At 48.7% G+C, this 14,130-nt stretch overlaps 1 protein-coding gene across 1 annotated transcript in view; it reads left to right on the top strand.

The window, feature by feature from the left end:
• The first annotated feature begins 1,933 nt into the window (after positions 1-1,933).
• Positions 1,934-14,130, top strand: part of NXN (nucleoredoxin) — a 52,692-nt gene continuing 40,495 nt past the window's right edge. Inside the window, exon 1 of the mRNA XM_054394253.1 lies at positions 1,934-2,251. Within this exon, the coding sequence (XP_054250228.1) occupies positions 1,934-2,251 (318 nt within the window). The remainder of the gene's footprint in view (positions 2,252-14,130) is intronic.

The following is a 14,130-nucleotide window of genomic DNA, read 5'->3' as shown; positions in this document are numbered from 1 at the left end:
CTAAAAATGGGGCCAGGCAAATTAACTGCAGCCATAAATATTATTTTTACAGCAGAGTCTTTGTATTGCCACATGGGTTGGTTGAGTTCAGGGCTGCAGACTTAAAAAAAACCCAGCTTCCCTGCCCTGAAGAGCCTAAATACTTAATTAAGGCAGATAAGGCAGGACAAATAAAAACAAGACAAAACTCCTCTTGCTTTGAACCACCTCTAGGGAGCAGGTCTTGGCAAAAGAAAAAAGAGATTGTAAAGCTGTAATAATAATAATAATGATAATTAATTATATTTATAAACCATCCCCTAATGGCTCTGGGTGCTGTACAATGATTTTAAATACAGTTGAAAGCAGAAACAATAAGAAGCTGAATAAGGAAGTGTTGCAAAAAGAAAGGTGTCTTTTACAGGAGCTAGCAAGATTTAAGAGTGCTGGTTTGGGGCACTGAAGTAGCAAGATGGAGAAAGCATCCAACCTGCATGTTCACTTTGTTTAAACCAAGTGCCTCAAACCTCAGCCCTCCCCAGAACCCACCCTCTCACACAATCTTACACGTGTCTTGCTTTGCTGGGCTTCTGCGAGCAGAGGGGTTGTGTTAGGTGGAGAGGGCAGGCAGGTCAGGATCTGTGCTGTGGACACACAGACGTCAGTCTGGAGCAGCTGAGGATCTGTACTGCCATCAGTTCTGCAGGCTTGCAGATCACAGACTGATTACAATGAGCAAATTCATTTTAAAGCCTGGTTTGCATGTCATTGTTTATGCTTTATTTCCTCTCTATATTCCAGCCAGCCAGACGGTGTAACTCAATGCAGCCAAATTTCTTGTGTTTACACTTCTGGATTGGCTTTCAGGTTTTTCCGCTCGCCATTGCTAAAGGTAAACACATATTTACATCAGATTTTGCAGACAAAGAAGGGAAGCACTCTTGCTCTGTAGGCTTTGTGAGCGCTCACAATGCCCTGCTGACACATAGGGCCAGCTGGAAGTGATAGAATCACAGAATCATTTGGGTTGGAAAAGACCTTTAAGATGATCAGGTTCAATACTGCCAGGTCACCACTAAAACCATGTCCCTGAGCACCACATCTACACATTTTTTAAGCCTCTCCGGGGATGGGGACTCCAACACTTTCCAGGGCAGCCTGTTCCAGGGCTTGACAACCCTTTCAGAGTAGAAATTTTTCTTAACGTCCAACCTAAACTGTCCCTGCTCCAACTTGAGGCTGTTTCCCTATTGTGTTACTGGTTGTTAAGTGCTAGAAGAGACTGCCCCCCACCTGGCTCCAACCTCATTTCAGGAAGTTGTACAGAAGCAGAAGGTCTCCCCTGAACCTCTTTCTGCAGGTTGGGATTTAGAGGGCGGGTGTACACCCGGGTGGGTGTCCCGCGTGGGTGATGGTATTTACATTAAGAGCAGGGGCACGGGCAGGGTTTGCAGGATGGGTGAGTCGGGACCGAAGGCGACCAACCCGCTGACCCCCAGCACTGACCAACTCCTAGCAGCGAGACAGCAGGGAGTGTGTCCCGGCCCCGGCTGCTCCTTCTGCGGGGAATATCAGCAATGCCTCCCTCCCCTCTCCCCGGGCGCACCAGACGCTGAGGCCTGGACCAGGGGCTAATGTCAGAGGGTTATCTACAACCCGGCTGCTGCCTAATGCGGCACTGATTCTGGACAGACCCACCCAGTGCGTAGGGAGCCGCAGAAGAGGATGGCGGGAGGTGTGTGTGCGAGAGTCCCGGGCCGCACCGGCGTGGAGCGGAGCGGGGCGGGGGGGGGGGGAGGCCGGGCTGGGCTGGGCCGGGCCGGAGGCGATGGGCGGGCGCGGGACAGCGCGGCGCGGCAGCGCCCCCTGGCGGGGCGTGGCAGGGCTGGGCTCGGCCGTGCGCGGGCTGCGGCGGCTGCGGAGCGGAGCCGAGCCGGTAGCAAAGCGGGGCGGGATGGCGGACGCCCTGTCGGAGGTGCTGGGCGAGGTGCTGGTGGCGGCGGACGGGGAGGAGGTGGCCGTGTCGGCGTTAGCAGCCCGAGGGGTTTCGTTAGTGGGGCTTTACTTCGGTTGTAGCCTCGGCGGCCCCTGCGCGCAGCTCGGCTCCAGCCTGGCCGCTTTCTACGGGCGCTTCAGAGGGGAGGCGGCGGCGGGCGGCGGGCAGCGCCTCGAGATCGTCTTCGTGTCGGCGGAGCAGGAGCAGCAGCAGTGGCAGGAGGCGGTGCGAGCCATGCCCTGGCTGGCGCTGCCCTTCGCCGACAAGCACCGCAAGGTGAGACCGAGGACCGGCGGGGCCAGGGAGGGGCGGGGGGGCGCGCCCTGGGCTTTGTCTGGGGACGGAGGGGCCCAGCCGGGCTACCCCGAGCGCTGCCGGGGCGGACCCACGGGATGGGCACCTTCCAGAAAGTTCCCGGGGGAAACCGGAGAAGGGGGAAGGTGGGGGGGAACTGTCGGTTGCCGTCTCACGGAGCGACGCCGCCTCGCCCGGCTCCTCCGGTTCGCGCCGGGGAAACGTCGCAGGCTGCGTCTTCCACGGGTCGGGGGCGAGGTGGGGAAATCCCGGCCTGGGGGTCGCGGTCGTTCGGTCCTCGACGTGTCCCTTGGAGGAGCGGGGCCGGCAGGCGTGTGAGGCATCGCTGCTCCGAGCCGGGAGCACGGCAGCACTTGGCCAGCTGCAAGCAGACTAGAGAGAGCAGGCCGCGGTGTGGGCAGCCGACCGAGTCCCGTGGGCTTGCACACAGAAAGGAGCCACCGTCTCCACCAGCTGTGGAAGGGCTCTGGGGGGTTGAGGAGCGAGTTGGAGCTCGGCTAGTCTGGGAGCTGCTGGCAAAGCTGCCGGGCGAGTTTGTGGGATGGCGTTCCATAGCTGTCCTTATTCACCTCCTTCAGCAGCTGGTGGGTTCGATACTCTGTAAGTTACGGTCCCTCATCTGAACAGTTGGATCTGAAAGCAGATTTTAGACAAAAAGCACTCTGTAAGACCCAGACAGGGGAGGCTCTGAGGGGCTGCAAGGCAAAGGCTGGGCTTCCAGACCCCAACCACCTCACGATCATGGTAGTTAAAAAAAAAAAAAAAACAACAACACAAAAACAACACAATCCTTTGCAAATCTAATCTCTGGAATCTATTGAGTAAGAATTGAAAAGATGATGTCCCACAGTGTCATTTCTAAACATCTTTCGGCGAGTGATTGCGGTCTGAAAGCAGCAGTCAGGCACTGAGAGCCGTCTCCGTGAGGCGTGTGCTCCGCTTCAGTGGGGATTGGGGTAACGCCACTATCTTTGGGTCCTGGGATGGCTGAGCCCCCTCAGCACGTCCTGTGATCAGGTGCTGTGAGACTGGCTTGGGATGAGAGGGATGAGTTCTTCTGAACGGGTCTTTGAGCCCTCCTCTGCTGGCACTTTGCGCTGTTCGTTAGTCAGAGGAGTCGTTTAAGGGGGAATTGGCTGTTGTCTGTCTGTGCTGTGCGGTGTCCCCTCTGCTGAGAAGAATCCTAGCTGCTTTGATACCTGGATTGTTTTTTTTTTTTTCCTTGTTTGCTGCAAGTTTTTGTCACTAAGCCCCAGCTCTGGAAAAGCTCACGTGCGTTTTAATGCTGTGCACCTGGATGATGATGCTGAAGGCCCCCAGTTTCCTCCTTTGAAGTCCAGACACTTCTAACTGGGAGCTGGGAACAGTTTCATCAACAAGGGGAGTTGCAACAGAAGCTTTACCCTTCAGAGAAATTACTGCTTAATTCTGGTTTCTTAAAAACCAATCCCTCTTCCTACAAGGATGTGCAAAGATTGTGGTTTTAATTATTAGCTGGCCACTTCCCTACAGAGCATTTCAGATTGTTTAGGTGGCAGGACTTTTGCTTGTGGTGTTTGCTTAAAAAAATTCCCCTGCAACATAGTTAAATCTTGGGAAATCATAGAAGGGAAAGGTGGCATTAATTTTGCAGGCTGGCCGGTACTTCCATCTATTAGATTGGAAGAAAACATGAAATAAAAAGATTATGGGGTCTTAAATTCTTATTCCAAGAAGCCTTAGGTTAAATTCAGGATTATTTTTGCACAGAGTGTAAAGTAATTGAAGCTTGTGCTGTATATTTTCAAAACTAAGCAGATGTGATGTGGCTTTGGAGGAAGCTTAATCTACGGATAACAGAGAACCTATTTGTAAGTTATAAGGGCGATTATGTCAGGGTATCGGATTTCTAAACAGGAGATTTATAACCTGCAGTTCGGGCAGTTAGAAGTTTCCTTGTATAATAGCCTGATTTTTAAATAGTCAGGCTAATGACCTGACTCCCCAGAAAAGCACAAACTTTCTATTTTTCAAGAACATGCCAGTGAGAGCTGGGGATGTCTAGCATATGTTTAGTACCTCGCAGGCTTGATTTATTTAAAAACAAAAGCATTAGAAAAATGTAGGCAGTCCTCCTGAGTTATGCTGCTTTTGCACTAAAGGCTGCTCCTAAACCCGATGTGAGACAAACTCCAGAGAATTATATAGATTTATGAGAAGAAAGGGGTATTATAGATACGGAGTAGAGATGATAAAGAGAGAGGTGGGGACAGGGGGCAGGGAGCTGAACTCTATCACTGAGCTCTCAGGCTCAGCTTCTGGAGCCTGCAGAGCCCCAGTTCTTGGAAGTCTCAGGGCTTGGCTGGGTGAAACTGTCCGGCACCGTTTTGTGTTTGTTGCTCCAGGGCCCCGAGACCTTCAGAGGTCTCTTTCAGCCAACGCTTCCCACTATGGGTTTGTTACTGTATCTACTGAGGTCATGCAAGCTTTGGAGAGAGATGGTTTCCTGTCCTATATTAGCTCTAGCATCACTTTTGTATCTGAGGATTGCTGAACAATATGACTGTTGCCCTCCTGATCTCCCGCTGAAAGATTTGTCACCGTGTGCATTGTCTTTAGTGTTACCTGCTTTGTTTTACATTTCTCTTTCTCCCAAACCCCAGGCATCCAATGTTGATAGGTCTTAAAAACCAGGCTCCTTTCTGGGCTGTCAGGAAAATTCTCACAGTCCTAGAGGTAAAATAGCATCTCATTGTCACGGTTGTTAGTGGGGATAGCATGAATTGTCAAGGCAAACAGCCACTCTTGGTTGAATGCCTCAGCGACTCGCTAATGCCGGGCTGCAGTTACCAAGGACATGACAGCCTGTGTGTCTTGCATCAACCAGCTTGAATTTGAGTAACTTTAACATATAGCAATTTCTGACCCCAAACCAGTAATAAAAGGAAGCAGTACAAGTCAGCAAACATCTGGACATGGGAAAAGCATTTGATTAATGAGGAGGATGGCATTATGCCTCTGTCTGAGCCACAGCCAGATTATTGGGGTTGTTTGGGGTTTTTTTTTGTTTGTTTGTTTTTCCAAGAACAAAATTATAATGTGCTGAATGAGATTGGAGGCCTTTAACTTGTGATACACATCCCTCAGTCAAGCTGTTCAGCCCCAGATTCAGGTAACAATACATCACTGTCCATACCTGCTTTATCTCCTGATAATGCCTGGCGTTTCTGAGCAGAACATGGAGGAGAGATGTTGCTCCGTGTCTTTGTTTCGTTTGGGGTTTTGGTTTAACATCACCCTGTTGTTAACTGTTTGCATGAACATCTGCTCAAGTTCTGGAGGGTTGATTTAATAACAGCTTTAATTCCTGATTGCTACTGAGAACCTCAGTAATGTAAACAGCCCCCATCTGTCTACGTGCCGGTGCTCCCGATGGGGCAGCACCCTCCCTGCTCTTGGGAGGATCCCAGGCTTCTGGTGACCACTGGACCATCCTTGCTGCAGGGTCCTCTTACAGTCAGGGTGCATTGGGGTGCTCTTCAAGGGCTTTTTGCTCCCAGACGTCTAGAGGAGAGCAGGAGTGTGCTGCCCTGCTGTGCTGTGTTGCTGAAGGTCTTTCCCAACCGAAATGATTCTACGATCTTGGTCATTTCTGCTGAAAAAATAATAAATTTGCTACAATCTCCATTGAGTAGGTTCTCTCATGTGGGTCCCTGTAGGAGTGGGAGAATGGAGGGCTGAGGTGCTGGAGGAGAAAAGGCTGAAAGCAGGGCTGCACTGGGAAGACAATTGATTTACTTTTGCTTTTATTTGTCTTTGCTTTTGTTACTGTGTTGCTTACTTGGCCTGATTGTCTTCCTCATTCTTTTTAATCTTGACTTTTCTAATGATTCTTAACTTGGTGCATCCTCACAGCGCCACAGTGGTGCAAGGTCTGTGCCTTGCCTCTTGGTTTGTGTTTTGGTTCCCCTGTATTTATGTATCTCTTTGAGTGTTGCCTAGATTCTTCTTGGGCTGAAATACTTCGGTTCTGTTTTTAAATAAATGCAAAACCTGTTGGTTATGTTTCTGTGATTCTTCAGTAAAGTATCTGAACACAGTTTGAGGAGCTTTTTGCTCATGCTGGTAAATGTTCTTGGATTGGGACAGAGTGGTTTCCTTTATCTCCAATGTTCACATGAAGTGTGTCTTTTGCTGAGTTGTGTGGCAGAGACAAATGATCTTTTGTCAGTGTGTGAAGAAACCTGTTCTGTCTCACCCTCTCAACGGAAGGAGGAGGAAAGGAGCAAGTTGGTAGTTTGGGGGTTTGTTTGCTTGACAGCTATGGTTGGTGATGCGAATTGGACATGGAGAGAACACCCCTTCTGTGCTGGAAGCAAGTCTTCCTCAGCACCACAAATAAAACAGGGCTTAAGGTTGATGGTAAAATCGTGACAAACCTCTTGCTTGTTTGTAGCTATCTCTGTGAAGTACAGAAAATACCTATTTTTATTTTTTTTAGTTATGTTTTCTGTTCCCCCCCACCTTCCCAAGAAAAGGGCATTTTCTTTTTCTCTGCTTAAAAATATTATCTGCTGTGGAAGCCTCTCCTAATAAGACACCAAGTACTATTTTTTTAGGTAGAGTTTGTGCAAGAAATGGTGGAGAGGAGGTAGAAATGTCATTAAATCGGACTGTGCACAATTTTTTTGGGGGGCAGGGGAACATTCAAAGCCTTGATTAAGGTTTAAGCTATGCTCTGATTTTCAGGGACTGGTAACTTTTCTGTCTGAAATAGCCATCTGCTGAGATCTGGGAGGCAAGCAGTCAACACAGATGTGGGATTTGTCTAACAGAAAATTTTGTAAATCACTTGAAGCAGCTTTGGAGTTTCATCATATAAAAATATCTAGGTAATCACTTTCAGCTGGAGTCCTGACTTTGTGTTTCTGGGGTGGGAATGTATATGAAATCTTTGGCTCATGGAGATGCAGATTTGAAAAATATGGGTTTTTTTTCTTTTTTCATGACATAAGGCTATTGAGTAAGAAGCAAAGCATTAGCAGCACCAACTGATTCTTTGTTTGCTTTGAAACTCGTTGGTTCCGAAACATAAGAATGGGAGATGTATGAAAGGAGCAGAGGGAAGCCTGTGTGCTGTTTTTCATTGTGGCATCTTAATCCAGATGTTGAAATGAAAATGTTCATTTAAAAATGCATGGTTGACAATTCCATTTGTTACTCTCAGGTTGCAGAGCTAAGCAAAGAGCAACTTTACTTTTTAAAGCAATCAGTACTCAGTTCTTCTCCAAAAATGCATTCCTTTGGGAGCTGAGCACGTAACAGCCTTACAAAAGAGAGTGCAAAGCAACAGAGCATTTTCCTCTGTGATTTTGGAGAAGTACAGGAATGAACTTCAGCTCTGAGTAAGGAATAAGCTGTTCAGTGTTTCCACATCACACGGATGACATCGAAGCCAAAACATTCGCTAATTCTTGTTGTTGATGTTGCTTTTCCAAATTACTTGAGTGTGGTTTATAGAGTTTTGCAGTGACCCTCCGTGCAATTAGCAGTCCCCTCTCATGCCAGGACCCTAATCCTTCAGTGAAATCCCCGTCAGCATTCACTGCTTTCAGTAGACAGCAAGTCTGGGTCCTGCAAGAGTTGTGAAAACATCCCTGGTGTCCTTGGAAGTTGGATGTCCCAGTGTTATCCAAACTGTGGCCTGCCTGAGCCCTTTAGTATTTTAAGTCTTGCTCATGTGTCATCTGCTGTGCTGTTTATTGCATCCTTCAGTTGATAATTGCCTGTGTTTGAGGGTCTGCTCTGAAAGTCCTTGGACATCTTTCTGTTCTCCAATCCTCTTGGCTTTGTGGTGGGGAGAAGCAGGGGAAGCTTTTTCTGATAACACATGGTTGGGGTTGGGACAAGTCCTGTCCCAAAACCTGGCATCGGGTTTGCATTGCCTTTGGATGGTGGCTTCTTCAAGTGGTTTGATAACGTTTTAGTTTGAAATGCGGTAAGCTGTCTCCTTGTGTGCAGGATCACAGAAAACATCCTGTTGGAAGAGACCTCAAAGCTCATCCAGTCCAACCCTTGATCCAGTGCTGAAGGGTCAACACTAAAGGATGTCCCTAAGTGCTAGGTCCACACTCTGCTTAAACAATAATACTCAGAACGATCCTTTTGTACCTTTTTATACTGAGAAAGTTTGTGTGAAATTTATTGTGAGCTCATTGTTGGCAGGTACAGGTTTTGAGAGAGTCCAGGGAGGTTTGGGCTTGGAGTTTTCTGATCCTTTCTCATGGACATAGTTTTGATGTCTGAAAGCAGCGTATGGTAGGGTTAGCTCATGCGGCTGGGGTAGGGTTTCACTTCTGAATTGCATCTGGGTAGAGCTCTCTGTTTTGCATTCCTGTTTTTTTCAGCAACACTCCCAGCATAGAAGCTGGGGTATGGTTCTAATCTGAGTCGAGTCAGAAAATATTGCATGTCTTGGTGATCAGACCAGGGGGATTCTTGCTCCAACCCCATGCACCTTCATCCTCAACAAGCTGGATTCAATGCAGTGTTTGTCTGCTCTTTACTGCTGGAGTTTCGATGTGAAGAGGGGAAATTGAGAGGGAGCAGGCGGCTGTGATACAGCAGGCTGAACTCTGAATTCAAGAAAACAAGTTTGAGCAGCATTTGCCTGAGCATTTGCTTGGTGAGAAGCTCGTTGGTGCGTGTGGAGTGCTTCCTCCTCCTTCCCCTCCTCATTTTTTATCAGGGAAACAAGTTCCAAGCAAAATATTCCAAAGTGATATTTAATTACTCTTTAAAATGCAACTATTTGTCTTATCAGCCATGTGGATTTCTGTTTGCTGCTTTGATTTGACAGTTAGTAGTTTGTCATTTTTAAAAAGCTTACACGCTCCAGGAATCTGTGATTTTTGTGCTTTTGAAAGTGGAGATGTTGAATTAACTGCAGCTTTGAACTATTCACGGATAATTTCAGGCCCCCCGCTTTCAGCAAATAACAAGCTGACTCCTGAGCTTTCAGGCTGGTTTGAGGACTGAATAATCACGACTTTAGAGCTGCGTGCATTCTCTAAAGTGGGTCCATGGCACATCACAGCCTAATGCACAATAGATTTGAAACATTTTTCTAGACAGTTCACTTTGTGCTCATGCCATCTCCAGATAATAACGATGAGGAAAGGGGGGAGTAATGCCAGCGTGGGGAGGGTGCTTGGATTCATTACAGCTTGGGCTTTGTGCACATTCATTTCCCTCCCTTTCCCAGGGTTGGAGCCCTGGCTGGGGGTGTGTTCAGCTGGGGGAGAGGGATTTCCCCCCACGCTGCCTTGATGTTCGTCTGTAGGGCAGCTTCCTCCGCGCTGACTGGGACTGCTGCTTCTCTGCATGCACAAAAATAAATAAATTAGCCAGTTAGCGTGAAATCTGTAGGTTGTAAAGTAAAGGCACAGCCCGTGGAGAAACTGGGAGTGGGATGAGTTGACAAGTAAGCAGACAGACAGATTAAATCCTCTCGTGGGAAAGTGAATTATCCAAGTATTTGAGATTACGGCGTGAGTGTCTTGTATGATAGCTGATCACATTTTCATCATCTGCCCTCTGAAGAAAATGTAGTGTCTTGCTTGGCTTAGAGCACACACAATTAGTGGAAGGGTGGGACTAGAAAGATGCAGGAATGGTTTCTGCATACTCTCACGTCTGTCTTTCACCACCACCAACAATCACAACCAGCAATTTAATATGTAAAGAATTTGTGGGTGATTACTTCAGATGCATCAGGGCATTAGGTGCGCTGCTGCAATCGGCTCAGCCCCCTGCTTGCAGCTCTGCCAGCCCCTCTGGCTTTCAAACAAAGCAATGAGAACCCCTGAGGAGGCTCGGGGCAGCTTGGGGGTACTGGCTCCCTGCCTGAGCGGGGAGGTGGGTGCTGGGCAGAATCTGCTCCATAAAGGATGCACTTCAAGCAATAGGTGCCCAGACCAGGAATTGAGGAGGGTGCCTTTAACAGTGTTGCAGGGAAGCAAAGCAGGGCAGAGCAAACCTGGAAGCTGAAGGCTTGTAATAAAGAGGGCAGTGGGGCTACTCAGTGCTGCTGGGGCAAGGCTGTACAGCTTCTCTGGGCAGACAGGGTGGTATGCGGTGTTGCTGTGTGTGTTTTATGCCTGTGAAGATCTGCAGCATTTGGAGCTGTCTTGCCTGGCCAGAAAGAGAAACTCCAGAGTCCTCCAGCAATGTTTTGTCTGTCTTGCAAGCGTGGCTAAATCCAAGCTGACTTGAAAATACTTTAATAGAGAAAAGGTGCAAAAGGCTCTGTTTAAAATGAATTTGATGAGAGTTACCAGAATTTTATTTCATGTCTGAGGTATAAAAAATGGCATCCTCAGATGTGAGCTGGGGGCTCGGTGTGGCTGGCCCCTGGGGAGGGTGTGACAGCCGGCAGAAGGAATCAGATCCTGCTGGGAGGGATCTTTGCCAGGCTGGGCTTTGACAGCTGAGAGGGAGCATTGTTTTCTGTTTCAGTGCCAAGGATTTAAGAATCTGGGTGAGAATTAGGTAATGTTTGCAGAAGAGAGCAGAAGGCAACTGAAACGAATTGCAACTACGTGAATGCGACAGAGAGAGAAATTCTAGTTCTCCCTCATTCCCAAGAGATTCCCACTGGAGAGATGAAGTCATAGCCATTACTTCATTAGCATTAACTCGGGATGCTGACAAATGAGCCCTCTTGATTTGTGCTGGGCCAGTGGTGCAGGATCCCGCGCGGCTCTCGCCCCGTGCCTGGGCAGCGGCTGCCCTCGGTGCGGCGTTGGCAGCGCAGGCGCCAGCTCCCCAGCCGCTTCTGAACTGCCACCGCTTCGTCCTGCCTGCCAGCTCCCAGCTGGCTTCTGTAAATCCTGCTGTGCAGAAGGCAGCCACTGAGGGATGGGCAGGCAGGCGAGTGTGAGCAGCTCACCAGAACCTCTCCGTCAGCGCCCGAGCCTGTGCCCAGCGTGGGGGCGTTAATGGTACCCAGCGGTCCGAGGCCCTTGGCCAGAGCAAACAGCCGGCTGTAGGATCTCGCCCTCACAGCTTTACCCTGGGAGTCCCTTTTGGAAAAGGTGTGAAGTTTATTGTAATAGGTGCCAGGGATCTTGTGGCAGATCTGAGCTGCTAAGTCCTCTAAACCTGAGCCTGCAACTTCATTGACAGGGCCTCTCGCTTTGCTCTGCTCCAAGCTTATGGTTTCAGTGCTCCAATATTTTTCCATACATGGAAGCATTCCTGCCCCAGCCTGGGCTAATCCTGACATGCCACTGCATCTGGATGTTAGCTCATTTCTCGTGGCTGACACTGTGCAAAGGCAGATGTCTGAACTTAACTTTTGTTTAAACAGATCTAATTCAACCAGCAAATGTCTCACCCCATAGGTAAGCAGGGGAAGAAATAAAAAAGAGTGTTTTTTCATTTTATCAAGCTCCCAGGGCTGTTAGGTGGATGAATTTGTCTCTAGTAACACCATGCTTTGGAAATGTGTAGTGTTGAAGCTGTAGAGTGGTAGCAAAATGTGGTTTTGTGTCTCTGTCAGAAGCTGAACCTCTCTGCTTGCTGTGGCTTGGTTGGTGGAGGGGAGCCCCTGCCTGCCCATCCTGCTGGAGTTTGCTCCCAGTCGCTTCCCTTTGCTCTGATGGCTCCTCCAAGGCTGAGACTGCTGTGCTTTAGTAACTGAGCCAAACACCACCTCGGTCGTACAGGAGAAAGAGATGCTTGTGCTGGTGAGCTGGGGGCTCTGTTATAATCCCTTCCTCACTGGGGTGGGCTGTAAGTTTTAATTAAATGTCTGTAAGGTGCTCTGCGAGCCTCTGCTGAAAGGCTCTGTATAAGGGCAGTGCTTTGGAATAAAAGCTAAAGACCTTTCCCACCCATTGGGAGAAAGCTGGAGCTAAACCAGTCAGGCCCAAGCAGTTGGATCTGAACAGATGTTGGTTCTCCCCCACTTTGAGAGTTCAAAAGGATTATTCTGCCTCTCCCAAAAAAATCCAGGAGAAACACAGTGATTTTATTAGCGTTGCCAGGCATCTCAGCTCCATCCCCTCCTGCTCGCTGCTAGTTAAAAGGTTGCATGCTGGGCTGGAGGTGTGTGTGGAGAGCTTGGGATGTGGGCTGTGCTGTTGTTTGCAGCTCAGCAGCCACTTGCCTGGCCCCTTGCTGTCCTCTTTTTGCTTGGCTGCTGCTGTTGTGTGCAGGAATAAGACAACTTCAGCTCAACCCAGGAGTTCAACAGCAAGGGTAAAACTGGTTTCAAATGAACCGAGTTGTGTGATGGTGTGGGAAGGAGAAGACAATTTCCAGATTTGCTGTCGGAGCTGTGAAGCAAATGAAACCTCCTTTGTGTGACTGCTTCAGCTCATGTGGAGTGAGCGAATCCAGGAGCTTGCAGATCCCCCCAGCCCCACTGAGGGATCCCCTAAAAAGCAACCTTGGGCTTGGGGTGACAGCAGCACAGTGCTCCTTGCACATGTACTTGGGTCTGGTGGGATTTTGGCATTAGGCAGATCACTAGGAGCTTAGAGATGTTGTTAATTTTTTCTCCAGGTTTTTCTGGCTACTGTTCTGTCACTCTTGGAGTGAATGGAAGGGCACCAGGCTACAAATCCTGCCTTGCAAGTACTGCCTGGCTGTTTAGTTTGCAGGAATGCACCTTTATCAACTGATAGCTGGTGTTTTAAGAGGACAGGGAGCTGTGCTTATTTCCTTCTGAGAGGCTGATGACTCTGCAAGCTAATTTTTTAGAGTGCTCCCTTTTGAATTCTGGTTTGTGGTAATAAGGCAGAGATGGAATTGCTATTACATTACAAGCTGCTTCTAATGAGCACATCCCTGTGCTCTGGAGCTGTGCAAATGGCTGCATATAGGGGAGTCCTGCTGCCTTCATCCCACAGTCAGGAAAACTGCGAGGAGAGGAGACTGGGGGCTGGGTGAGTGACCACAGCAGGGTTCTGCCACTGCCAGTATTTCTTGGGCCCAACAGCCCAGTCTCAACCCTGTTTCACCAGCCCAATGCAAGGTGTGAACCTGAGCCCTGGGTTGTGCTCAGCTTCCCTGCCTGTCACCACAGCCACTGCCCCCCGCTGCTGCCGCTGCCATGCCACACGCTTCCAAAATCGCTTCGTTCCAGGGTTAGAAAAGAGCCATTTTTGTGTCCTAAGCACTGGATTTCACAGATAGAGAAGGGGAAAGGTCTTTTAATGCCTGCAGCTTGATCTGCTAATCGGAAAGCATGGGAAGTTTTCCATAGGACGATTTGCTGTTGGGTTTTCTCAGCGCATGTTTGCACACATAACGGTTTATTCCTACAATGGGTTGGAGCAGCTGGATGCCTCCCACCAAGATTACTGATGTTTAGGTCTTTGATTTTGGCAGACACACAGTAATAAATAAATGAGTAGGGGAGTTTCAGAGAGTGGTGCAGATGGTGGGAAACTGAGGGCAGGGACTGCTTAAGTGCTAACGTATGGTGCAGCTTTGAGTCCTTTCTTTTCTAAAGGGATGGAAAAAGCTGTGGGCTACTCTACCAGCAGTTTTGCTTCCCCCTTGTCTTCAAAGACCTGCAGGCTACCTCTATTGCAATACTTTCTTGACAGTGAAGAAAGGAGTGCCCTGTGTGTGTTCTGCCTCCCAGCACAGCGATGCCCTCTCTGCCTTCCTCTCCTCTTGCCAGATCCTGGCTTGCTGCATGCTTGGGTGCTCTCTGTCTTCAGTTGTCCTGATGAATGCTGAGAGAGCTGACTGTTAAAATGAGATTTCTTGAATTTTTAGAAGTCTCTCACTTTTTTCCTCATTAGATCTGGTACATTTTCGACTTTATTTACCTGTGGGGATCCAAG

This window comes from Indicator indicator, chromosome 30 (assembly GCF_027791375.1).
Source record: "Indicator indicator isolate 239-I01 chromosome 30, UM_Iind_1.1, whole genome shotgun sequence".
Classification (NCBI taxonomy): domain Eukaryota; kingdom Metazoa; phylum Chordata; class Aves; order Piciformes; family Indicatoridae; genus Indicator; species Indicator indicator.
Note: the sequence above shows the minus strand (reverse complement) of the source record. Positions and strands in the feature narration are given on the sequence as shown.